This window comes from Cryptotermes secundus, unplaced genomic scaffold, assembly GCF_002891405.2.
Source record: "Cryptotermes secundus unplaced genomic scaffold, Csec_1.0 scaffold177, whole genome shotgun sequence".
NCBI classification, from domain to species: domain Eukaryota; kingdom Metazoa; phylum Arthropoda; class Insecta; order Blattodea; family Kalotermitidae; genus Cryptotermes; species Cryptotermes secundus.
The window spans coordinates 337,414-363,372 of record NW_019721003.1 but is presented as its reverse complement, the minus strand read 5'-3'; the positions used below and the strand labels follow the sequence as shown (position 1 = coordinate 363,372).

The window sequence follows — 25,959 nt, the reverse complement described above, 5'->3', positions numbered from 1 at the left end:
TGCGGCTGTTGACTTGGCACATAAATAATAAAGAATTGAATTGAATTGAATTATTATCATTATTATTATTATTATTATTTATTTCATACATAGTTGTAGAGAATTACAATTGGACATGTCAAATATCAACAACCTCACATAAAAAATAACATAAGTAAAAAAAAAACACACAACATTCACACAGTGATTCATCACTACAATACAGCTCTACATCTCAAAAATACATCTTTAACTTAATTTAATAATATAAATACTCCAAAATAAAGACATAATAAATATTTACGTACATATGTACATTATTTCATAGTTCAGTCAGTATAGTGAAGGGCTATGGGCTGAATGGTTGGGGTTCATTTCCCAGCAGGTCAAAAGATTTTTCTCTACTGAACAGCAACCAGACCACCTCTGAGGCCTACCCAGCTTCTCATCCAGTGGGTACCAGAGCTCTTTCCCAGGGTGTGAAGCGTACCGTGTATGAAGCTGATCACTCACTTCTATCCTGTGCTGATGTAAAGAATGGTGGAGCTCTACCTACACTCCCCATTACATCTTAATTGTGTCATTTAATTTATTAAGCACAAGGAAAACTCTACTATTGTTTTAGGTACATAATTTTAATTGAGAATATGAATTGCAAACAGAATAATCACATGGATTTAAATGTTTAGGAAATTATTAACTTATTAACCTAACAGGAGAAGGGTGAAAGGAAGGAGATGCTGGAAAGAAAATTTGAGGCTGATAAATCTTTGAATTTTCCCACTCCATAAAGGCAAAGATAATAAGAAAAAACAAAGGATGATATTGCCAAGAATGGAAATGCATGGTATCCATTCTTATCCTTGTAACTTTGTAGGTTTGTTTGTTAAGTTGTACTCCTGGATAAATCAGTCAATTAATCAATCAGCATAGTTCGTAGTATGCTTGTAACTATGTAGATTTATTTTGTTAACTTATATTACTGAATGACATGTCCAAATGTTACTATGTAGCAAAACGGATGAAAATAAAATACAATACAATACAATACAATACAATACAATGTAGGAAAATTAATAGGAAATTGTCTTCATTTAAATACACAGCACATTGCTGAAAAATAAACATTTGAAATACTGACTGAATATACTGTGACAGAGTTGCTGTAATTGTGGTGAATTTGGGGCATGAGGGGATATATTATGAGAGTGCAAAACCAGGCAAAATGTTTTAAAATGTTAAGTTGAAGATAATTGGAGATAGCCACCATTCTGTTGTCTCTAAACTTTGTGGATGATTTCTCATAATGCTATTACCTGCCTTTATTGGCTGAAAATTTTCTCTTTCCTCATTGGAGGAAAGGAAGGCTCAGATATTCTGTTGACTATGTAGCAATTCTGCGCCACCTGACACACCTTTCTTGTGCTTTGTTTCTTCCTGGAAAACCACCAGTGTAATGTAAAGGGATAACAGCAGTCTCAGTTCAGTTGACACTGCTTCATTGCACTCACATGATGTGATGTGGGCATTTAATCACTGTCTTCAGAGTTGAGGAATCTTCTGTATAGATTCTTGTTGTTATTTGCTGCTTGGTCATTAGCAGTGTTTGTCTTATAGTTAACAGCAGGTGCATCAGCCATAAGTGAACTGTTCTTCATGGACACATAAGAAATATACATTGTTAGGATAAATAGACACACACAGTGGAATTACTGAACACTGCAGACCTAAGGAAACATACAACAGAAGAAACAGGCATTAAGTATGGAGGCTGGGAAATAAAAATAAACGTGGATTTCAAATGAGAGGTGGTGTCAGCTGTAAACATGAGAACATGAGAATAAAGAGTGAGAAGTAAAGAATTATATGAATATCAGCAATTGAGAGACAATAAAAAATTGTGAAGTAACTCATACACCTGTGTAGTTACTGTTCTTTATCTATTTATGTAAATAATTAAATTAACAACTCTATCATACATGAAATTGTTTAGAAATGACAAGAAGTCAGGATTTGTAAAAGCTTCCCTTCAAAGAATTTGAAGAATTAAGTTCAGTTGAAGTAAGAATTCTTCCCATCATGGTCCCCTTATTTTGGTTTGCTGTTTCTGTCTCATACACCTACTAAAATTTTAATTTCAGTGAACATTTTTCAGACCCAGAAGGGAGATTTTTTGTAGACACATGAGAAATTAGGCAGCCCTTAAAACCTTGACTCCACATGCCAAATTTTATGAAATTTTAAACGTATATAATTAGTTTTAGTTAACTTACCAATGTAGTGACAGGAATTCCAACATCATGACTAGTAAAAATAAGTAGTGGGCAGTACAACAAGTTCAGCAATCCAACAGATCGCATGAGCCAAGGAAAGCCAATAGCATGTACGATTTCACCTCCTACAAGAGGACCTGTAATATAATTTCATTTAGTCTTTGTTTTACAAATGTAAGCCTGAGTTCCAACAAACTAACTGGCAGAACTACAAGTTTCAGTATCCTTAGTATTTATTTATTTTTATTTACATTTATACATTCCGTTGATCCTTATGGTACAGCTGACCAGTTGATATGGATTTTGTCCCAAGCTAATAGATTAAAATACGCAAAATACAAAAACTACATACATACTTTTGTCATTAAGACAGTTAAAAGATTTATATTAAAGTACAATGCATAAAATGATCAAAATTATAAAACAATAATTGATACAAAATACTTAGGTAATGATATAAAATTATAACATATCAGGGGTACAATTACCAATTTTAATTACATACATGGTTAAAATATTCCTCTAAGGAATAAAAAGAATTTGAAAGAAAAAATCTTTTTAGCCTCAATTTAAATAGTTTCACATCATTACTCATACTCTTGATTCTGGATGGCAGGTGGTTATAAGCCTTGATACCAAAATAATATGCTCCTTTCTGAAAGATTGTTAGGTGTGATGTGGGAAGATGTAAATTTGTGGTATGTCTAGTATTGAGATTGTGGGTCTCATAGTTTGAACTGTATAGGTCTCTATTATTTACAACAAACAGAATTATAGAGTATATATACTGTGAGTACATTGGTAATATTTTTAGGTTTTTGAATAGTTCCCTACATGAGTCTCTAGTTCTTACATTCATAATAGTTCTAATGATCCGCTTTTGCATTCTGAAAACATTTATACTAGTTGCTGAGCTACCCCAGAAAATTATCCCATATTCCATGATAGTATGCACATAGGCAAAGTAGATCATCCTTAGGGTTTCCTGTGACATGAGACCTCTTACAGTTCTAATTGCATAGCAAGCTGCACTCATTTTAATTACTAATTTATCAATATGAGACTTCCATGATAATGTTTCATCAATATAAATACCTAGAAACTTAATATTTGGCACATTAGTGATATTCTTATTTTGATGATATATGCTTATGTCTGTTACCAAACTATTTTTAGTCCTGAACAGGAGATGGTGGGTTTTATTAAAATTTAAGGATAGCAGGTTAGCTTCAAACCATTTGTTTATGGCTAAGAATTGTTTATTCATATTAATTTCCAAATTATGAGGGCTCGAATCGGATATTATGATACTAGTATCGTCAGCGAATAAAATAATCTTCGCATTATTTGTTATTACTTTGGGTAAGTCATTAATATACAATAAGAAAAATAAAGGACCTAATATAGAGCCTTGTGGGACACCATATTTGATGATCTCCCAATCAGAAAAGGTGGTATTATAGGTTGTCCTATTATTTAATACTACCTTTTGGTATCTATTGTTCAAATAAGACTTGATTAATTTTTTAAATACTCCATTTATCCCATAGTATCCCAGTTTATTTAAAAATATTTCGTGGTTAACACAGTCAAATGCTTTCTTCAGGTCACAGAAAATGCCCCCAATAGTTAATTTATTGTTCATGGCTACTAAAATTTCATTTAATAATTTAAAAGAGGCCCTATTTGTTGTAGAGTTTTTTCTAAATCCATATTGATCACTAGCAAGTATCTTATTTTGTATTAGATGCTGGTTAAGCCTGGAATATATTACCTTTCCAAATACCTTAGAGAAAGTCAGTAACAAAGATATTGGTCTATAGTTAGAGATGTTAAGTTTATCCCCACTTTTAAATACTGGTTTTACTATTGAAAATTTCAGTCTAGTTGGGTAAATTCCTGAAGAAAGAGATTTATTTACAATATATGTTAGCGGAGAACTAATAAATAGGGCACTAGCTTTCAATATTGCGACAGGTATCTCATCATAACCATGGGAGTATTTGGCAAATACCAAAGTTCATCATTGGAAAAATTCTTGATTTAGTTCCAGCCACCTCCCAGTTTCACAACCAGTCTACCCAAGATCCACCTTAATGCTATCCTCTCTTCTTTTTCATGGTCTTCCAGGTGGAAATTTTCTGAAAGTTTTCCTCGCCAAAATTCTATATGAGTTGACACAATTTATAAAATTTGAAGTTTCAATACTATGTTTGTAACAGATGAATCCAATTCACAATTTTCATTTTAATATTTTCTTTCAGTCTGTCCATAGGTCTCCCATGGGATATTCTGTACGAAATTTTCATTGAACGTGTTTGTTTTAAAAGCTCAGTTCACTGAAGTATAAATATTTTGTTCAAAAACTTTTCAGAGGAGCTAATGCTTTATTAATAAGGTCTTTGAATTCTGCAATATGATACATATTTAGTTTTAAAAATATTATAATACCTAATAGTACTCGTGTAAGAAACTGTTCATATTGATATTACAACAATTTTAATGTTCATACTGAGCTAATGTGTAAAATTTAAATGTATTAAGTTTTTCAATACTTTAAATTATATGAATTTTACTACTGTCAATATTCAGTTTCTTATTCCATATGTAAGCTTACATATTTACTGCATTTGTAGCTTACTACATGTCCACTATATAGTGCTGAGTGTCCACTTGGACACAGAAGTACTACTGGAAAGATGGCCTTCTTTGTAGGAGAAAAATATGAGAAGTGTATGCCTAATACTCATATAAAGCAGCTGATATCTAAAAATTAGGAATATCCTACCCAAAGAGTAAGCCAAACTGACTGCCATCTGCTGAAGAGCATAGACAGAGCCATAGTGTGCAGCGTATCGGGAGTCCATGAGACTGGCTAACAGTGGTACCAGTGCTGCATCCACCACACCAATTCCAAGTCCTAGACCAAAATGTGGAACTGCTAACTGACCTACACTGCCAGCACTGGGTACCTGTACATGAACAGTCATAATCCATTTCATCATCTTAGAGTAACAAGAGAACAAAGTTGCATGTTGAAATTGTCTATATCTGCTCTTCAATCAAAGTTTATTAAAACAGTTCTTATAAATCATAATGTATACAGTATTCTATAATGTTTGATGATTCTGAGAACTTTGCACAAGCAGCCCTGCCCCCCAAACACACACACACACACAGACACACACACACACACATATTCTCTCTCTTCGTGTTAGTAAAATATTGTTCACTGATTAGAAAAAAAAAAGGTAATGTGAGCAATAAGATGATAGTCACTGTAAATGGCTTACCAATCAATCATCATAGCTGTTCTTGAATTTAAAATGAATATAAAAGTTGTCTACTGATGTATTTGATTGTTGCCCGTGATGGGTTATGAAAATAAGAAAAAACTTCTTGGTCTCCAAACTAGTAATTTCTGAACCAACTGAGAGATTTTTAGTGAAACTTAACAACAGACTCACACCACTAGAAATTACCCGATCTTCTTACTTTTTAATTTCCACCATAAATAATGCTCTACCGATATCATTGCCTTTCCAGCTCCTGTGACATGAGCACCACCAATGTGGTTCTGAAAACAATGTGGTGTTTTGAAATACATGGAAATTTTGTTGACAAATTTTCATTTGCAGAATGTAAGACAATATAGAAACCACATAAAATGAATACTTAGTTGTGGTATGATGGTCATGCTCACTAAACTACTAGAGTCAGATATGAAACTTTGTACATGGAGAGATTCTGCATGACTTTCCAAGCAGGATGCTGAGTAATCCCAGAAAATGGTTGAAATACTGTGTTGAAAAGAAAAATCTCCAACTGGAAATCAAACCCTGATTCCTGGATCACCCAGCCTGTAGTCTAATCACTTTACTGACCGAACTATCCTGACCACCAACATAATGGATAATGGTGCTTAACTTACAAGTACAGTAGACAGTCCAATAACCATCATTGCAGAAACAGCAACACGCCAGCGACCCAAGTTATATGCTATAGGACCAAAGAAGTTGGTACCCAAGAGATAACCCACGCTGTCAGGAATGAACACCATTCCAAGTTGCCACTTCTGTAAGCACGATCAGAAAATTTGCATTCAGTTCCCTGTTATGATGTCTTTCTAGATTACTGACTTCTGAGATGTGATACTCAAATTTTGGTAGATATGTACCAACATTTTTGAAGACCCTATCTACCAAACTGCATGCTGTCACACCCCAGGAGTTCATTATCCTGGTAGTTACTGCCATGAGATCCTCAAATTTCACATGTAATCGTTTTGTCTTCCAATGTTTCCTTCTGCTTTGTGTGACTGGGGGTTACTAGGAAGCCATGTAATGTATAAAGCATGGAGCAATCTATGTTCACCCCTATTGCCACTGGCATATACATTTAATGCATACAGTAACGTACTTGCTATTTACAACCATTAGCAGCATGAAGTGCCAGGGTGGTAAATAGTACCAAAGATGTGTAATGTCACAGTTTTTGGTTTTAGAGGCAACATTTAATAAGTGACAATAATTTACTGTTTGCTGCAATGAACTGAATTTCAGTGTCCTGATATTGCTTATGGTGCTTATAAGGTTTATTAAAAATGAAAGCAGAAGACTAGTTTATTGTAATATTATTTCAGCATTAAGTGTATATTTATGAAATTAAATTATGTACTTTGGTTCAGTCACTTTTAAGAAAAACTCTGACAAAAAATAAATGTATTAGTTAGAATATTAATGTGATTCTATGGAAGAAACTGGAAAGGGGAAATAATGTTCTAAAGAAACTTTGAAATATTAATGCATTATGAGACAATAAAATAGCTGCACCTGTGACCCATTACAAGTTAAGAACAAGGACAGCGCTAGAATAACTGAAGTTGTTCCTGTGCTTAACCAATTAAGTACTATGCCATGAAGTTGCATGGGGGTGGATGTATAGCTCCACATTTTTCTTGACCTCGGCACTAGTTGGAGGTGAGTACAATTTGACGTAGAAAACTAAAAATATTTTAAATTTTTTGACATGCATGATAGCTCAGTTGGTATTGTGACTGGCTACAGACTGGACAACTGTGGGGTCAGAGTTCGAGTCCCAGTGGGATTAAGAACTTTCTTTTCTCCACGTCATCCAGACCGGCTCTGGGGTCCACCCAACTTCCCATCCAATGGTTATCAAAGGTCTTTTCCCAGGGGTAAAGCGACTGGAGCATGAAGCTGACCACTCACCTCCAGCTAGTGCTTAGGTCAAGAAAATGTGGATCTATACATCCACTTCCCCATGCTGTCTTGTCATAGTGCTTAATTAGTTAAGCATAGGGACAACTTTATCTTTTTTACTTTTACTGTACTAACTAAAAGAGACCAGATGGCTCAGTCGGCATAATGATGGGCTATGGGCTGGGCAGCCAGGGTTTGGTTTTTGATAAAGACAAGATTTTACTCTCGTCCATAGCATCCAGTCTGGCTCTGGAGCGCACCCAGACTATTATCCAATGGGCACAGGAGGAGGGGGGAGAATTTTACCAGAGGTGGTAAACCTGCTGGGGTGTGAAGCTGACCACTCACTTCCATCTAGCGCAGAGGTCACAAATAGATGAGCTATATGTCCACTCCCCCATATGCCTTCATTGCATAGTGCTTAAGTAAGCTCAGGGGCAACTTTACCTGTACCTTACTGTAGCAACTACATGCATAATGTGCAACATGACAGGAGTGTAGATGATGTTATGACAATCTAAAAAGATATTCCTCTACATGCTTCAGTCCATATGAAGAGTCTAGCAAGAATTATAAGTCATTAATTAGGTAATTCAGTCATCCATTTGTATGTATAGTTTCTACTAGTGCAGATTCTATATTCAGTTTTCCCATCATGGCCTGAAAGTTTTGTGCTAGTGTCATGTATGTAATTTTAAATTGCAAAATATGTGATAACAAAATATGTAATACTTATTATGACCTACCTCAGCATAAAAATATGCATGCCTGGGGTTGGATTTTGTCAGTTATTACCATCAGAGCTGAAGCTAAATATGGATTTTTATGGATGCCATGTTGCAGTTGTAACAATTTAAAAGAAATAAGACTTCAATAAGAGTTGCATATCTATCAAATATCTATTACCACAGCTAAATTTATAATACTACATTAAGTGGGTCTGGTGTCTCAGCTATTTCAGAGGTTTTTATGGTCTTTGGTTATTTAAAGATGAAATGCAAAGGTTATATTAGTTGAATTAGAAGGGAAGAGGAGAATAGTCTGTGAGTAGGTAAGAATTTGGTGTAAGGTAGTGGTGACCTACTCTTCTAGTATTAGCTTGGTGAGACTGACAAAAAAAACTGTAAAAAGCCTAACAGGGTATCAAGTAATATGGCTGAGATTCAAGCTGGATACCACCTGAAAACAAATTCAAAGTTGTCGTTTCACCAACCTGCTTCATCTGAATTGGAGAGGTTTGTTTACCTGTGGTTTAATGTTGTCCATGAGCCAAATAGGCATACAGGGTTCCAAGATAGCCATAGTCGAAGTGGATAGCCAGATGGCACCAGCAATTAGCACAACATGACCATCTGATAGAAGTTTGTGCCAACTGGTGCTTAAAAGTAGACGCTGAAAGAATGTCTGTCATTAGGTTCGAGGCAGTTTTTTTCAAAAGGAATGGAAATGTGATCAAAGTAAATCTAATATCCTGTCATTTTCTGAGAGAAGAGTAAACAAAGTCACATGTTCTGGGATATCAGTGATCAATGCTTAAGGCATAATTTTGTATGGCTATATGATGTTTTTATTACCCTCCTCTTCATTGTCTATTATAAAGGAACTTAACCCTACATCCTGACACAGTCTTCTTGTTCCTGGCTCTACAACCCAATTTGGTTCTTGGCCTCCTCTACTGCGGTTTTCCAGAATTCCCTTTGTAACATTTTCTGCCACCAGTTACTGAAATTCTGGCACTTTTAAATACTAGACTATGAAGCAACTTGAATTTTCAAGTGTTTTGGCCTCTTCCCTTTAATAATTTTCACAATATCAGGATCTTTACATAATTGAGACAGTTCATTATTCCAGTGTCTTCTCCAAGGTTATTTTCCCTTTTTGGCCCATAAATTGTGCTAAAGATCATTATTAAAGAATTATGGCAATTTTGCAATAGTCCATCTTTCTGAACCATATCATGACATTAACAGACCAGTTAATTAAAATATTCTTCATGCAGTACCAGTGCTTGACTAAGACATGCTGAGACCCTAAGCTATGTCAAGACTCAGAGATCCCCTACCATGAAAGAAAAGAAAATTTATATTATATTATAATAGAAAGGGGCTGTAAACGTAAATGAGAAGCTTCACTTATAGAAGTCAGGACGCAATAAGAATTAAATAAAACACATGTCTTGCAAAATCCTTACTTGCATTATGAAATACATTATTATTTCTTAATTAGTGAAAATGGTGTAATTGATTTAGGACTAGAGAAACTGAGCAATATGGCTAACAATTTTAGAAGTGTTATGAGATAAATGTTACCAAGAACGTTATAATGTAGCCCATCAAAGACACAATAAGAAAATAAATTTAAATTACACAGTTGTAACAAAGAAGTTGTAATCACTTTATACACAAATAATATATTAGAAGAGAATAAAAAAATTGAAATTATAATTCCTAGCTTATATTACAAAATACGGTGGTGTAATTACTGAGCTACATACAGTATTAATTTATGTCAGGAACTGGTTCGTGATCACAGAGGGAGAGAGGGATAGACTAGAATATTGTAGAATAATTAATGAGTAACATGCAATCAGGAACTGGTTTGGGATCAGGAAGGAAGAGAGGGCTAAACTGGATTATTGTAGCCAATGAGTGACTAATTATATTAACTTATACCAGAATTGGTGTGAGATCGAGATGGAACATCTGCAGGAATCGAACAGGACACTGGGGAATTATTAGTTAGTGATATTTGATATCAACTTATGCAAGAAACTTTATTGAGGTCAAGAAGTAACAATTGCAGAACATGAAAAGAATACTGTGAAGTTATTAATGAGTAAAAGGTAAAGTTATTACTGTGCTCAACTAATTAAGCACTGTGATATGAAGACATGTGTGGGATTGGAGATACAGCTCCACCCTTCTTGACCTTGGCACTAGATGGAGGTAAGTGCTCATCTTTACGCCTTGGCTACTTTACCCCCTGTACCCATTGCATACAAGGCTGTGTGGGCCCCAGAGCCAGGCCAGAGGTGATGGAGTGGAGAACAATCTCCTGGCCCAGCCGGGAAGAGAACCCTGGCCATTCAGCCTGTAGCTCATCGTTATCCTGACTGAGCTATTCTGGCTCCCCTTATTAATGAATGACATATCATATTAAATTATGCAAGGAAATGGTTTCAAATCAAGATGGATCAGTTGCAGGACTGGAGGATAATATGTGGAGTTATTATTGAATGATATATGATTTAAACTTACATTAGGAACTGGTTTCAAGTCCAGAAGGAACAGTTGCAGTACTAAAACAGAAGGCAGCTTTATAAATGAATGAGATTCTATGTTTTCATGGCTGTTAATTTAAGATTGTGATCTTCTGGGTTATGAGAACATGTACTTTGTTAGTAGTTAATAATGTTTTGTAGGAAGCTTCTATGTCCATCTTCCAGGTGACAGGATTCTTACCTTGCCATTTAATACACATTAATTCTGGGATCCACCCAACTTCTAATTCTAAAGTCGGAGCCAACACTGGTAACCACTTACCAAACTACAAGGTATCATAATCCAGAAGACCACTATCTTTGCCTTATAAATGTAAGCAATTTGAATACAGTGATGAGTGTAATACGAACACAGTACTGGCCTAATCTCAGAAAAGGGCTGTAAGAGTAAGAGTCTATAGTACCAGCTGCTGCATACATGATCTTAGTGACAGTGGTCTTCCACTGTCACTATCATCACCTGAATGAACTATTAGGATTAGACCTATGGTAATTGCCTGTATCTATGCCCTCTAGGTATAACCAGTCTCTGCATCATTTCTTTGAACATCCAGAAACTCTTTGCCCCCAAGTGGTTTGTGTTTCAGTACCTGGTTTGTTATTCATGTACTTTCTGTAATCAATTCTTTTGGCAGACTTCAATTTCAGCGATATTTGAAAAATTTAACTTTTCTCCTGATGTTTCATTTTACTGCTGTAATACCCAAAGTAACAGTAGTAGGCACCCAATTTATGTTGATTTCAGTCTTTCATTNAATCCAGAAGACCACTATCTTTGCCTTATAAATGTAAGCAATTTGAATACAGTGATGAGTGTAATACGAACACAGTACTGGCCTAATCTCAGAAAAGGGCTGTAAGAGTAAGAGTCTATAGTACCAGCTGCTGCATACATGATCTTAGTGACAGTGGTCTTCCACTGTCACTATCATCACCTGAATGAACTATTAGGATTAGACCTATGGTAATTGCCTGTATCTATGCCCTCTAGGTATAACCAGTCTCTGCATCATTTCTTTGAACATCCAGAAACTCTTTGCCCCCAAGTGGTTTGTGTTTCAGTACCTGGTTTGTTATTCATGTACTTTCTGTAATCAATTCTTTTGGCAGACTTCAATTTCAGCGATATTTGAAAAATTTAACTTTTCTCCTGATGTTTCATTTTACTGCTGTAATACCCAAAGTAACAGTAGTAGGCACCCAATTTGTGTTGATTTCAGTCTTTCATTCTTTACTTTTAGCCTTCTAGGTTCTAGTAATTTCTTAAATATCTTAAGCCATTATCATATTGCAAAGTTCTCTTTGCTCTAGTGTTACATATTCTTGTACTTGTTCCTGTAAACATTTTCTAGCCAAAATTTGGGTTTATACTATTGTTTATTTTACTGAAAGATTGTAATTTTATTTTCATAACCACCCTGAGGTCTGAGATCAGGTATCCTAAATACTTACTAAAAAATTGTAATATTTATTCTATAGTGTTATTGTCTTGCATAATTCGATTTAGTTTTGATGGTAGGAATTTTTATTTGATCTTTAACTGCAGCAGTTTTATTTTGTGTGCCATGATTTCTAATTCTTCCTTACAATTACTTTATTTGACAAATATACAGGCTGACGGTCCATTAGCTCAGGCAGTTAGATACTGGCTTCTTATTAGAGAAACCTGGGTTCAATCCTAGATAAATTCAAGTGAGTTTTATGGTGGACAAAGGGGCACAGAAGGAAGGTTTTCCATAAGTTTCTTTGGCTCACCCCAGCAATCGCCATTCCACCATTGCTCTATACTCATCTGTCACTACCTGATGAGTTGCATGATTGACCTGATTATGGAACCCATTCTCATTCTTTAAGTCATGGACGTCAACTCTAACCTGATAATTAGCTGGTTACAGACTAAGGAATTTAGGTATTTGATTTGCTGAAATATATATGAACTTTACTTCTCAGTGCCTATTGCTCCAAAAGGATTCTTCTCTTAGCTAACTTCTCACAAGATGAAATCCCCTTTCTTTAAAGTTTTCCCTTTGGTCTATGGACCAGCAAATCACATAGGCTAGCTAACTGATATATTTTGTCGGATAAAAATACAATCTCCATGAAACGTAAAATTTCAAACTTGTCTTGTATGAGTTTGAATTCTCTGGTGTTCATATTCAGAGATCTCTGAAGATGGCAAACAAGATTGTTGCCAATATGGTCACCAATCAGTTTCTTCTTTTATGATAACCATAAATACACAGTCATCAAATCCAAATGAAGGGCTCAGCCAGTGTTAGTGTTTAAGAATGGGATAAAGTAAAGATATTGGTACTGTTATCCCTGATACCAAGCACCCTCTGCGAATACTTAATCTCAGTTCTGGACTGAGGTAAATTGCCAGTTTCATGCATTGACCCCATGATATGCCCTTGATAAGAGGCTGTGTCGGTCCATTGCAATATGGTTGCAAAGATAAAATTTTCTTCCCAGCTGGAATTGATCGCAAGTAGTCCATCTTGCAGCCAGTCACTTTATTGATGAGATATCCCAGTTCAAGATTTAAGTTACAGAATTTAAAATTTTCTGTTATGAATATTTGTATGATTGTAGGTTGCCAAGAACTGTTCTCTAACAAATACAGCACACCAATTTGTTCCTATTAACATTGTGGATTATATGAACTGATATTTTATGTATAACATTTAGTACCTTCAGGTTAAGTGTTCTTTATAACAGAACACTGTACTATGATATCAATGGTAAGTATTTCTAAGCCATAAGTGTTAATGAGATCTGTCAATATGTAACCATGCTAATTATAAAGGACATACCTCCATTTAAGAAAACAGCAACTGAAATGATGAAGAATGGTGCCATTTTTCCGACAAAATCATACATGAGGCTACCAAATGGATATCCTACAAGAACTCCAAGAGCCATGCTTCCAAGAACAATGCCCATAATCCTGCTTCGAATCACATCATCAGGGAACTGCTCTGCTACCAGGCACATTCCTGTTCACAAGATTAATTCATATCAAGTTATGTGCAAACCGCGAAAACCTAACATTATACTTGTTACAGAAACTCACACTTTGCATCATCACAATGTCAGAACTTTTCTATACCTGTACAAAGCTTAATACAAAATTTCACATACAAAATGCATTAGTGAAAAAGGCCCACTGAAAATTCAACAGAAAGTCCCTTGTAAGCTTTCATACATTTAGCTCCTCCCTTGTTTTGCTTTTAATCCTTTCTCATTCTTTTCTATGGTATTGATAGGTCATCTGAAATCATCTCAACAGTGTACTTCATAAATTCCTTCCATCAGTAATACATACTGCAGTGTTTTTTCTACTTGTCATATCAAATACATAAATTGTAGTGTGAGGAAACCGGGTGATTAGTTCTTCCCAGAACTTCATGTTTTAGATTTCCAGTACAGCATGATTTTCTTTTTCCTTTTATGCTCACCGACTCAAAGATACACCCAGATATTTACAGGAGGCTTTCTTTATAGGGACAAAAGAACCAGCTCATGAAGCCAGACAGAAACTTTGCCCCAGTGCAATGTTAAGTCTTAGCTCCACTTTGCCCATACACATTCACACTTATGACCATTAACTAGAAAATATTTCATGAGTAGGAATTACTATTTTTACATTTTAGGCATACATGACATCAGAAATATCTGTATGCTTTTAAGTATCTTTACTTTTTTGAATTAGGATGGTAAAGTCAATGCAGTGATATTCTTAGGGTTCAGTCACTAAAGGAGACAGAAAGTTTTCCTTTTTCCACTTCATTTACACTAGCTATGGGTCTCACCTCATCCATCTCTCCAGTAGATACTGGGACTCAAGTAGCCGGGAGGGGGAGCTGAACACTCACCTCCATACAGCTGTCAGTTAAGAATGCTTGGAATTTTACTTCAACATCCATACATCCACATGGATATCTATATACAATATTGTATTGTATTTCAAGATTCAACTATGAATGGTGTCAATTCAGAAGATTCCAATTCACACTTTCAGATGGTTATAATAGTAATGTTAATTTATTATTATGACTTATACCATCAGTTATGGTCCTTGACCAACTTGGCCACTGTCCAACTGGCAAGAGTGAAGACAGGAATCAAGAAATTGGGATATTCATTATGCAAATGGTGGTAGGACGATAGCGAAAAAGAAGATAGTAACTGGCAGAGAGTACCTATAGCTTAATATGATCTCAGATCCACTGGGCACAGAAGTCTTGTAAAGAGTGATCACATGTACTTAGGTTAAAATGAAACGTAAAACGTAAAAGTAAAGCTATCCCTGTATCAGGCCATGAAGGCCCATAGGATTGTGAGACGTTGAGGGTCCCACATTATCTAGAAAATTGGCTCAAAGATGGAAGTAAGGTTGTCAGCCTTACACTCCGGCTGCACTTTATTCCCCAGGAAAATTATTATTTAATTCCTGGTACTCATGTCTGTTAGAGGCTGAGTAAACCCCAGGGCCTAGTGCAGCTGGAAGGATTAGGTCAACTGAAAAAAATGTATGAAAGGTAATTTGTTAATTCATAACAACAGACCAGGAAGAGTTGTACCTGCAAATTGGGTTCAAATAACCTGTGAGTTTCTGATAATCTTATATATACAGTCAGTTTTCCATTTCCTTTCCAGCTACTAAATGTATATTCATAATATCAAGAGATTATGAATCTAATTCTCCATTACAATTCTTGGTTTTAGGTCACAATGCTTAGTGCTCGGTGTCACAGAATGATTTACCTGATACACTGATGCAAGCTGAAGCTATGCCTTGTAGGCTGCGAGCTAACAGGAGTGCCAGGAAGTGTTCACCAAATGCAAACACTGAAATTAAACCAAACATGGGACATTCTTAACATGGAAAGTATTTTGTTTTTCTGTACATTCTAGTGCAAAGAAATTTTCTCCAAGACTGCTGATGGACAGGGAAACTGTTTATGGGCTTGAATGACCTTCAAATTGCCAGTCTTTGTTGTGGGATTTGTGAGAAACAACTAAAATAATATGACTCAATATCGAATTACATGCTGCATTACTTCCTTATGAAGTTGACAGTTGCTAATTTGATCATGAAATTCCGTGCTTCAGTGGAACAAATCATTTGAATATAGACTTCCATTACAGCCAGCTGCTTACAGGCCACACACTCAATCTATTTTAGTAAAATCTGTATTACTATTATCACTCTGTATATGTCTAGGTATCCCAGATGGCTTCCTCTTTTGGAGTTTACTCAACAAACTTCTGTATACATTTCATAATTCCTCCATGCCTACTCATCTCATTATCCTTGATTTAATCATGCTAACAACTGTGGGTGAAGAATACAAATAGAGGATCTATTTACTGAACACAGCTTACAAGGTTCATGCTAAGATTATAACTCGAAGACTGAACAAAATCAATGAACATGTACTTTTACATTTGGAAGAAAAATGTTGGGTCCATAAAGGATGCTCATGTTCTTGCTGCAGATTTGTAAGAGAGCAGCTTACTAAAAAATGGTGGAATTCATGACACTTTACAAAGCCCATACATTGAGACAAGCATAAAACTGGCAAGGGAACACCATTTGGCAACAAGGAATTACACAGAAATGAGGGAGTAAAATTGGGATGTCCACTGTCCCCAACATTATTCAGTATATGTACTGACAAAGTAATTAGGCAATGGCTAGACGGTTTAACCAAATTGGTGATACAGTTTTAAATACAATCTTATTTGCAGATGATCAGTCTATTTTCAGTGAATCAGAGGTTGGCCTTCAAAGAGCAGTCAACAGACTTACAGTCATAACAGATGGCTTTAACATTAGAATTGCAACTATAAAAACTGTGATATTTCAAGGTTAAAACCATACAAACAAACTCCCTAGCTTTAGTCCGCAAGCAATCTATACCAACCAAGCGACCGCCGCTTGTTGGCGAAGTTAGTGTCAAATTCAAGCGGATATGGGATGTCGCGTGGTCAGTGCAACAAATCCCCATGGGCGTTAATTTCGGTTTTCTAAACCAGAGCCGCTATTTCCCTGAAATAGCTCCTCAATTATCTTCACGAGGCTGAGTGGACCCTGTTCCATGCCCACTACTTCTCAGGAAATCTTCAGAGCTGAACTTCAATAGATTTCCCAGAAAGTTACATGTAACCAAAAGATGTGGTAATACTCTTACAAAGTGTAGCTACTAGGAGGTTGATGGAACCCACAAAGAGAGGCAGCTGGTAGCCCACATGTGCAGTGAGCGCTCCAACCACTGGGTTCATCATCAGTTGAATGAGAGCCTTGGATGACAGTAGAAGACCAACACGACCATTCTCTTCAATCACGCCATGGGATGCGGAAATAATAGCTGCCCCTGAACTGGCACCATTATGTTGCCTCCTGCTAATGCTGAAATTAAAGAAGTACAATGGCCCACACATATTAACTTACTCTGATAAATTTCTATTGTAATATAGCTACGTACTACTTCATACATTTCATGTTATGTGTTTTCCCACATTTGTTATTCACTTCTTTCTTGTTCCAGATTTATATACTATATCATTAGATATACAGTATGCTCTTCAGACTACGCCTTCTCCTTCAGTGTGACTTTTATTTCAAGTTGAACATCTTGACCTAACATGTGGAGTGCTTGAGAAAATCACAGCAGTGAGTACAGTTTCATGTAAGAAAGCAAATAGTTACCATAGGTCTTAAACAGCACTAGGAATTTATGCTTTACACAATTTTGTGACATTTTTCTTTTTTTGAGATTCAGCTGCTAGTAAATCTCTCTGTATAAATTTTGCTAAGATCTACAAAAAATATTTCAGACTTTCATGCTAAAAAATAAGAATGAAATTTTGAATATTACATCAGAATAAGGAATTCCAGATAGAACTCATAAAGCATAATGTGTGGACATTTATCAAAATTAGTCGACACTTTAATCAGTGTTACAACAGCAGCAGTGGAGAAATGAGCACAGTCTGCCTACCAATAACCTTAGTGACGCTATGAACTTCATCATTTGCCACCAAAAATCAAATCTATGTCTAATGACTTGAAAAATTTTAAGTTGACAACATTTTTATTGCAAAACTCTTTTTATACATGTGATGAATTCTTTAGTAACAAATTTGCCTAGAAATAAGGATAATAGCATAAACAATTTTAATATTGCATAATTTTACGTATAGTGATGTAAGACTGTTTTTTTGATTATAAACTGTACATATACGAGTATATTTATATTTGTATTGTACTATATTAGCTATGTGATTGGTTCTATATCTATGTATATGGATTTATGGAATATACAATAAATGAATGAATGAATGAACTTGTGTACAAAGAAACTGAAAAATTGTACATTTACAAGGAATTGTTAGTCAAAAGAACACACTGCGTCTAAATACTTTGCCTTTATGATACTTAATGCCTTTTGAGCAATATTTGAGTAATATTAAGGATATTAACTCAATCATCTGAAAGGCTGCGATGATGATATTACTGATGAGAGTGATTTGTGATATATGTCATTGAGATAATCTCAGTGGCATGATTCATGTTTCATTGCGATTGGAGCAGGCGATCAAGCAATATTAAGGTTATGCATCAGCAGTTTGATTGACTGTAACTTTGGTATTACTGAAGGAAAGGGTTTCTTAAGTGTGTCATTGAGATGGTCTCAGGTGGCATCATACACTGACTAAGTTTCATTAACATTGGTGCAGGCGTTGAAGCAATATGAAGGTTTAACCCAGGAAATTTGAAAGACTATAATGCTGGTATTAGCGATGTGGGGAGGGGTCCAGATATTCCCAGGTAAAATTCAGGTGGCAAGATATAAATAATAAATCCAATGAAAACTGGTACAGGGGTTCAAACAATTTTAAGGTTTTACCTAATCAATTTCAAACACTGTAAAATCAGTGTTACTGACAGGAAAGATTTTTTTTTTTAATTTGGTTCAGGTGGCATGAAACGAATTCCAAGTTCCACAACTACTGGTTCAGACATGTAAGTAACATTGTGGTAGTTACTGCAAAAATTTGAGAGGATGTAATATTGGTATTACTGACCGACAGATTCATGAGGTGTGCTGCTGAGATTGCTTCATGTGTCATAATATACACACAAAGTTTAATGAAGACTGGTAAAGGTGTTCAAGAAATATTAAAATTTTCCCTCAGAAATTTGAGGGACTGTAATATTGATCCCTAAGTTAAGTGGAGCGTGCTACACAGTTAGAAGCATGTTTCATATCAGCAATACTGAGACTCTCAAATTGATTTATTTTGCCTATTTTCATTCTGTAATGAAGTACGGAATAATTTTTTGGAGTAACTCATCTTACAGCCAAAAGATATTCATCTTACAAAAGAAAATTGTTAGAATAATGGCTGGTGTTAAACCAAGAGAATCATGTAAAAATATCTTCAAGAGGCTAGAGATCTTAACTCTCCCATGTGAATACATATTCTCCTTAATGATCTTCATTGTAANAAAAAAAATCTAGTATATGTTAATGTATGGATTTATGATGGATATTTTACTACTTTTGTGAAATCCTTACTATTTATGTGAACTTGAATTGTGCATGTATATATGTATTGTATGATTTTTGACAAATTCCACATCCGGTAGGTCATCTGACTAACTCATGGATCTATGGAATTCTATGTATGTATGTATATGTATGTATTGGTATTGCTGATGGAAGGGGTTTATGAATTATGACATTCATATGGGCTCAGGTGATCTAAGAATCCTACCTTATTTTTTTTTAAATAAGGAAAGTAAGCTATAAATGATTCTTTCATTCATATTTTGAATTTCCTGTTGATTTCAGTGGGCCAGTCACTGAATTAACTTATTTTAGTGTGCCGCTACATAGAAAATATTGAGAAACACTGCAGTAAATACCAACATTTATATTTTCAGAAATACCCTTATGAACATTGTTTACTTTCATGAATACTGTCTCTGATGGCTGCTGTCAGGAGCCCTTGCCCAAAATGAATTTTACTGTACCTGAAGTTGCTGTTGTTGAGTGTTGAGGCTTGTTTGCTGCTTGGCACAGACTTCAATTCTACAGCTTCACTCCAGTTTTGTAATGCAGAATGCTGTCCGGTGTCGTTTAGACCTTCAGTAGTAGTACTGTGCTGATTTTCCTGGGAATGTAAATAATCAGGTATCATTAAATTCTTCATATATTTTTGATGGTCTTGTGTGAGTGTTCTTGCAGTATGATTCTGTATGTATTCTAGTTCTTTCGTCAATTTTGTTTTTGTTTGCTGCTTTTGTTCATCTTCATGTCTGAGTGCTTTTCTATCTTCTGTGGATAATATATTATAATCTTTAGTTGATGAATTATCGTAAAAAACGTTTGAGTTTTGAAACTCCGGAGTAGTGTTAAATTCCTCAGATGGCATTGACATTTCATGCTTAATACTCTTAGAGTACTGCACAATATTACTGTATTTATCTTTGTCCCCTCTCTTATACACAGGTCTTTGATTTATTGTTTCGGTATATTGGTTACCATATGGGTGATCACGGTCTTTAGTGTTTTGTTGGTTAATCTGTTGAATATTCACATGTCCGTCTTGTTTGTTTAAATTCTGTGAATGAATATCTGACTGTATTTTATGTGCATGATATTCAGATTCTATATTTGACATAACCTTTTTGTTTTCTGCTGTTACTGTTTTTTCTCCTTTATGAAGACTAATGTTTGAAGCAGGCTGTACTCTAGGGGACTTCTCTGTTGGAACAGAGTTTTCCAAACATTGCAGAAATGTGGAGCTGTTTGTAAGTGCTGGTTCCAAGCTGAGTAAGCTGACAACATTCTGGGTTGCTGGACTGTATTCTTTCTGTTCTGAAGTGTAAAGATAGTCAGGAATGATGGGGACTGTAAGACAGATATACAGAAATCATTTACAAAATTATTATTACTGACATACCAAAAGGAGCAATTGAAGACCACCATGAAAATTTGAGCCATGCATTAAACTTTCCCTGTCGTTGAAACAGTTGAGCCAATGAGCAACCTTGTGCCAGGCCTGGAAAAATTAGATGTAACTATTACTTAAAGCCTGGTATTCTGTTGTATGTAATTCAGATATCATGTGGTACCCAGGAATGATGTTTGAAATCAATATGGTAAAAATAAATGGTGGATTGGCATGAATGTAAGTTTTGTACAATATAGTGCATAAAATATTTATACAGTGTGGTTGATTTGCTACACAGCAAAATAATTTCAAATTTTCATGTTAAAATAGGCATTTTGACATTCATCTTGTCTGCTCTCCTTTTTTAAAATATCTGATGACACTAAAGTTGAATTTGTCAAATGCACAGAATGGACACTAATTTCCCAGGTTTAAATTGAGTTGTTACACAGACTTAGGTATGTTTTTACAGCTTATGTAACTTTCATTCAGATCTGTAGTTCTTAAATGTTTACATTTTTGTTTATACTTGTATTTTTTGTACCACTTGGTATGTGATTTATTTTAAATATATTTTCCGCTCTAATCTATATATAAAAACCTTAATGGTTACAAATTTTGTGAAAGAGCCTGGTAGTTCTTGAATAGCTTCTAGCAATGATTTGGTAGGCAGATGGTTATTTCAGATTGCAATCTGTCCTCCTATAAATATTGTCTGAATGGCTTTACATGTACAAGGAACTTTTTAGCATCCACCTACATGAGATGTAGTGCTAAGTACAACACAGCATGTGTGGTTCATGCTTGTATAGTGAACACAATGCATACATAATCTAAACTAAACCAAAATTATTTAGTCAAACTCAACTCAACTTGTTATGAAATTGAAATTTCGATATATATAATTCCATCTCTTGTGTCCTAGTGAATTATAAATTATCTTGGTAAATATCATTTTGTCAGTCATTTATATATACATATATCTTAAATACTTCCATTAATATTGTTACAAAATGGATAGTTTGATCAGAATTTTTGTGTCAAAATGATTGTTTTTCTGAAAATATTTCTTCTTTATTTCCATTCTAAGGCCGCACCATAGCTTAAGCGGTTAGTCGCTGGCTTCCCATCGCTGTGGCCCGGGTTCAATCCCGGGTCTGGTCAAGTGGGATTTATGGTGGACAAAGTGGCGGTGGGGCAGGTTTTTTTCAAGTACTTTGGTTTCCCCTGCCTATCTTCATTCCACCAATTGCTCCCAAATCACCCTCACCTATCATCTGGGGCTGGTACAATAGGCCAGAATTGGCCGCAGTAAAAGGGGCTTAGTCCCATACCACTAGCATTAAAAAAATTATTTCCATTCTTAAATTTAATGTTGATCTTTATGTCCGGAGTTTTTTTTTTAATTTATTCCAGTAGGTTTAGCGGACTCCGTTCATCAAGGCCACAGATTATCAGTTTCTCTTCTTCCTCACCTCATCCATGTCATCGAATTTCAATGCTACTGCTTAATAATGACAACTGTAAAAACCCTGGCATAATAACAGTTTCATTGTTTTTCTTTTTATATACTGTGTGAAGGAGGTAATTTTTGGTACAGAAAGATCTGTCTTCTATTTTATGACAGAAATCTGGTTCTGTCATTGAAGAATAAACCAAATATGGCCAAAGTTTCAAATTTTGAAAGAAATATGTGTATATATTCAGATTACAAAGACACATTTATATGGAGATGGCCCACTTATGATTTCACTTGATGCACTTCATGCAAGAATGCATAAAAATGTTACTTTGTTGGAACAAAAATCATGAGCAATAATTAATTTCAGTTAACTTTTAACTGTTTGTAATAGTACTCACCAACAACTGTAAGGAGAATGTTGTCGAGAAACATTGATAGGTACACTGCCACAACTAGCATCTGTTTAGAGTTGCTGAGTCTCTCTAACAAAGGAGGAATCATGTCTACTTCAGTGAGACTCCTTTTTGGTCAAATACAGTGTCCCTTGTTGTTCCTTGTGACGTCTCTTAACAAAAAGATGGAAAGTTAAGAAGTTGCTGTGGACATATGAAATTATAGGATAGGAAGACTAGTTAGTGACTTATGTCTTATATTTACATTCTACACTGCATGGTCTTTTCCCACATTCAGAAGTGTGAAAAGTGTTAATAAAGATAGGCATCATTATATAATGCAGAGGAATATTAATTTTAGCAAAGGAAAGCACTTAGTCACGTTGTGTACACACAATACGTGTTTTGGCTCCAAAATTCTAATTAACGTCACGTAACACTTATTTAATCACATATGGAAAAATTAATGTTATATAACTAGGATTCCTTTCTTTTTTCGACTGCTGACAGTGACTGAAGAATTTATGTTGAATATTAATAATTTCTTCATCTCTACTCTTTGCTGAATTTAACAGCATTGCAGCATGTAGAGAGCCGTTACTAAGTTACGGCACAGCAATCAACTTATCGGCGATTGCACACGCAACAGAGATACACGTCACGTCCGCGGTGACGTCAACTAATAACAGGAGAGCTGCGGGAAGCGGTGTTGCCAGGCGGTCCGGCACAAGGTGAACAGTGCCGCTGAAACGGAGCAAGTGATACCACGCAATCCATATCAACAGAGGAACAATGTTTTCTGATGGGTCCACTCCGAGGCTCTATCACTCGACTGACTCCGTTGAATTCATTTGAGTACCCCGTGTGGAGGTGGGGTCGAATACCTTCACCGTGACCCTGCAAGTCGTAGGAGGCTACGAAAAGGTAAGTCTCAAATCTGAGACAGTAAAATATGGTCGCAAGTCCCAAGGGACTTCGACCCAAGAAAGACTGTACTGGCAAGGGCCAGCAGCATATACGAAGGACAGACCCGTCCTCTCGTCAGAGAGGGCGCCCTACAGAAGCAAGACCGTAACTGTCAAACGGTAATAATTAATATCTGGTCATGAGCCCCAGATGGGGCTCGACACCAAGACTCACTTACTCATTGACCGTCAGTCGCAATGTGACTTTGACTTTGACTTTGAATTCATTTGGTGGAGCTGAGTATAGTTTAACTGAGAGTTCGGCAATTGGAAGCCAGCTCGGGAGCTGCAGTGCGACAGGCGACAGTCAGCGTGGACATGAAGCAGTGAACACGCAAGTCGAGGGATCCATGGCGTTGGAGGCCGTTACCAGACAACTGGTGAACCGGCGACTGAGAAGACTTAGTACGTGCTGTAGTGAACTACAGATTGTGTGACTTAGCGATAGCGCTGTAGTTACTTGTAGTTACGATCTGTAAGTTTTCAGCAAGTCCAATTACAAATACAGACCCCGAATACAGTCACACTCCATAAAATCGAGTCAGTATGATAGACTGGGTGATGAGTGAGAGTGGATTCAGTTCTGGGATCGATGAACCCTTCAGAAATTGAGAGGTGAGCTTTGTTACAAACACCAGATCCTTAAACAGCATGTACAGTATGTCTGCAATTAAATTATTGGCATACCTTCGTGTAAATTTGAATATGAAACATCAGTGGGGGGTAATTATGCTATAGATTCTAATGCAATATAACGGGGTTAATATTTATATTGTAAGGAATAATATTTAAAAGTGCTAACTGCAATTAAACTTCTGCTTATACACTGCTATTTGCATTGTATAATGTGAGAGATGGGGCCACGGTCCTCGGATATCTGCTGCACTTGCACCAAACATGTGCAGTAATAGACTGATCAGAGTGGTCGCGCAGTTTATATAGCTCGTACATGTACTGTGTTCTGCCGCGCGTGGGTTCAAATCCTACGCGGAATATAAATGTACGCCTGCCCTTCTATGTGTTCTTAGTATCCTGTACGGTTAAAGATCTTGCAAGAAGCAAATCTTCAGCTCAAGAATTCCTACCAATTACTTTTTCGGGAAATTAAGATTCCCGAAGTTTTGGGTGAGTTTCAGTGGTATAACATTCATACCAAGCTTCGTTAAATCGTTCAGTTTGTTCAAAAGTTAAATGAGGAAGATGCTGACAGACACATATGCAGATAATGATGCTCTCGTAAACCTGCTTTTTTTTTCCTTCAGAGAGGAAAGTCACTCGTGATAATAGACATTATTTCTTCTGGGACTCATCCTCATTCCTTATCACCTCTTCAGGTGATTAAAACTCTTGCAATATATCAGGCAAGTTTCCATCAAATCAGCACAAAAAGAATTGTGTTGTAACTGATTTGTATTCAGAGGGGTCTAGAAATAAACACGTAAAGGAAAATAAGTACAATTCGTGGCTTATCTAAGAAATTCAGGACAAAATACCAGTAATAATATAAGGATGGGTTATAAAGGATAGGAAACATCTCCAGCAAGATTCCCTGCATATTTTCAGCCACCCTTCATGGTGTAACCTAATTAACTAACTAGATTGTAGAAACCGAATCATGCCGCTTGCAACCAGTTACTAAAGGTCAGGGGAAATGCCACCTCAGAGACTACCCAAAGTCTAAAGAAATCCGCTGCTTATTGGCTAACACAAAAACAATAGGAGGATCTCTGGCTTGTAACTTTCATAAACCATAACATGGAAGCCTAGAAGAAATTTATATTTAGGAAGAGACGATATGATAACTGACAAGACGCGTGGCTCAGTATCCTTTGAAGATGTGACAACATTTCTTAGACCTACTGCTAGCTACTGTGCATACTGTAACATCGAAATGATATTCATGATGAAACTGAAAACAATCAAATTAGGAAATGCATACGTCCACTCCATTCGAAGATTTTATTTCTTGGAATCTTATATAAACACCTAAGATTAAGACACTCAACATTATGCTCGTACATTTACGAATACCTCTTAATGCATATGAGTGTGAAACTTACCTCCTTACCCTCACTGAAGGGCATTTATAAAGAACAAAATGCTGAGAACACTTCTTGGACCTCAGAGACTGCAAGTATTACGGGAATAGACAAAATTACATAATGACGAACTTTAGAATTTATAAATTACACACGAATATACTGTAAGAGAAATGAAGGTATCTACATATATAGTTTAGATATATAACACTTTTTATGTAACTACGAAAAACACGTAAAGCGTTGATCGAAAAACCACAAGGAAAATTTTATTTTAGAGACCAAACACGAATGATGATATTAAAACGGATTTGAGAGAAATATAGCATGAAATTATGGTACGTATTAAGCTGATTCAGGTTAAAATCCAAGGTACGT

The 25,959-nt window shown here is 35.8% G+C and overlaps 1 protein-coding gene across 2 annotated transcripts; it reads right to left on the bottom strand.

Annotated features, from left to right (window-relative positions):
• Nucleotides 1-175: 175 nt before the first annotated feature.
• Nucleotides 176-25,692, bottom strand: LOC111874724 (synaptic vesicular amine transporter). 2 transcript variants are annotated; one of them, XM_023870463.2, is made up of 13 exons: nucleotides 25,603-25,692; nucleotides 22,584-22,750; nucleotides 20,454-20,680; nucleotides 19,801-19,940; nucleotides 16,952-17,169; nucleotides 15,522-15,605; nucleotides 13,568-13,750; nucleotides 10,732-10,772; nucleotides 8,720-8,866; nucleotides 6,184-6,327; nucleotides 5,041-5,224; nucleotides 2,253-2,389; nucleotides 176-1,631 (listed from the first exon to the last, which is right to left on the bottom strand). In XM_023870463.2, the coding sequence occupies exons 2-13, from the start codon at nucleotides 22,684-22,686 to the stop codon at nucleotides 1,509-1,511; spliced, it is 1,731 nt and encodes a 576-aa protein (XP_023726231.1). In that variant the 5' UTR covers nucleotides 22,687-22,750; nucleotides 25,603-25,692; the 3' UTR covers nucleotides 176-1,508. The 2 variants fall into 2 exon arrangements, with proteins under 2 accessions (XP_023726231.1, XP_033611483.1); XM_033755592.1 differs by lacking the exons at nucleotides 176-1,631; nucleotides 2,253-2,389; nucleotides 5,041-5,224; nucleotides 10,732-10,772 and having other exon boundaries at nucleotides 6,243-6,327; nucleotides 19,801-20,680.
• Nucleotides 25,693-25,959: the final 267 nt, after the last annotated feature.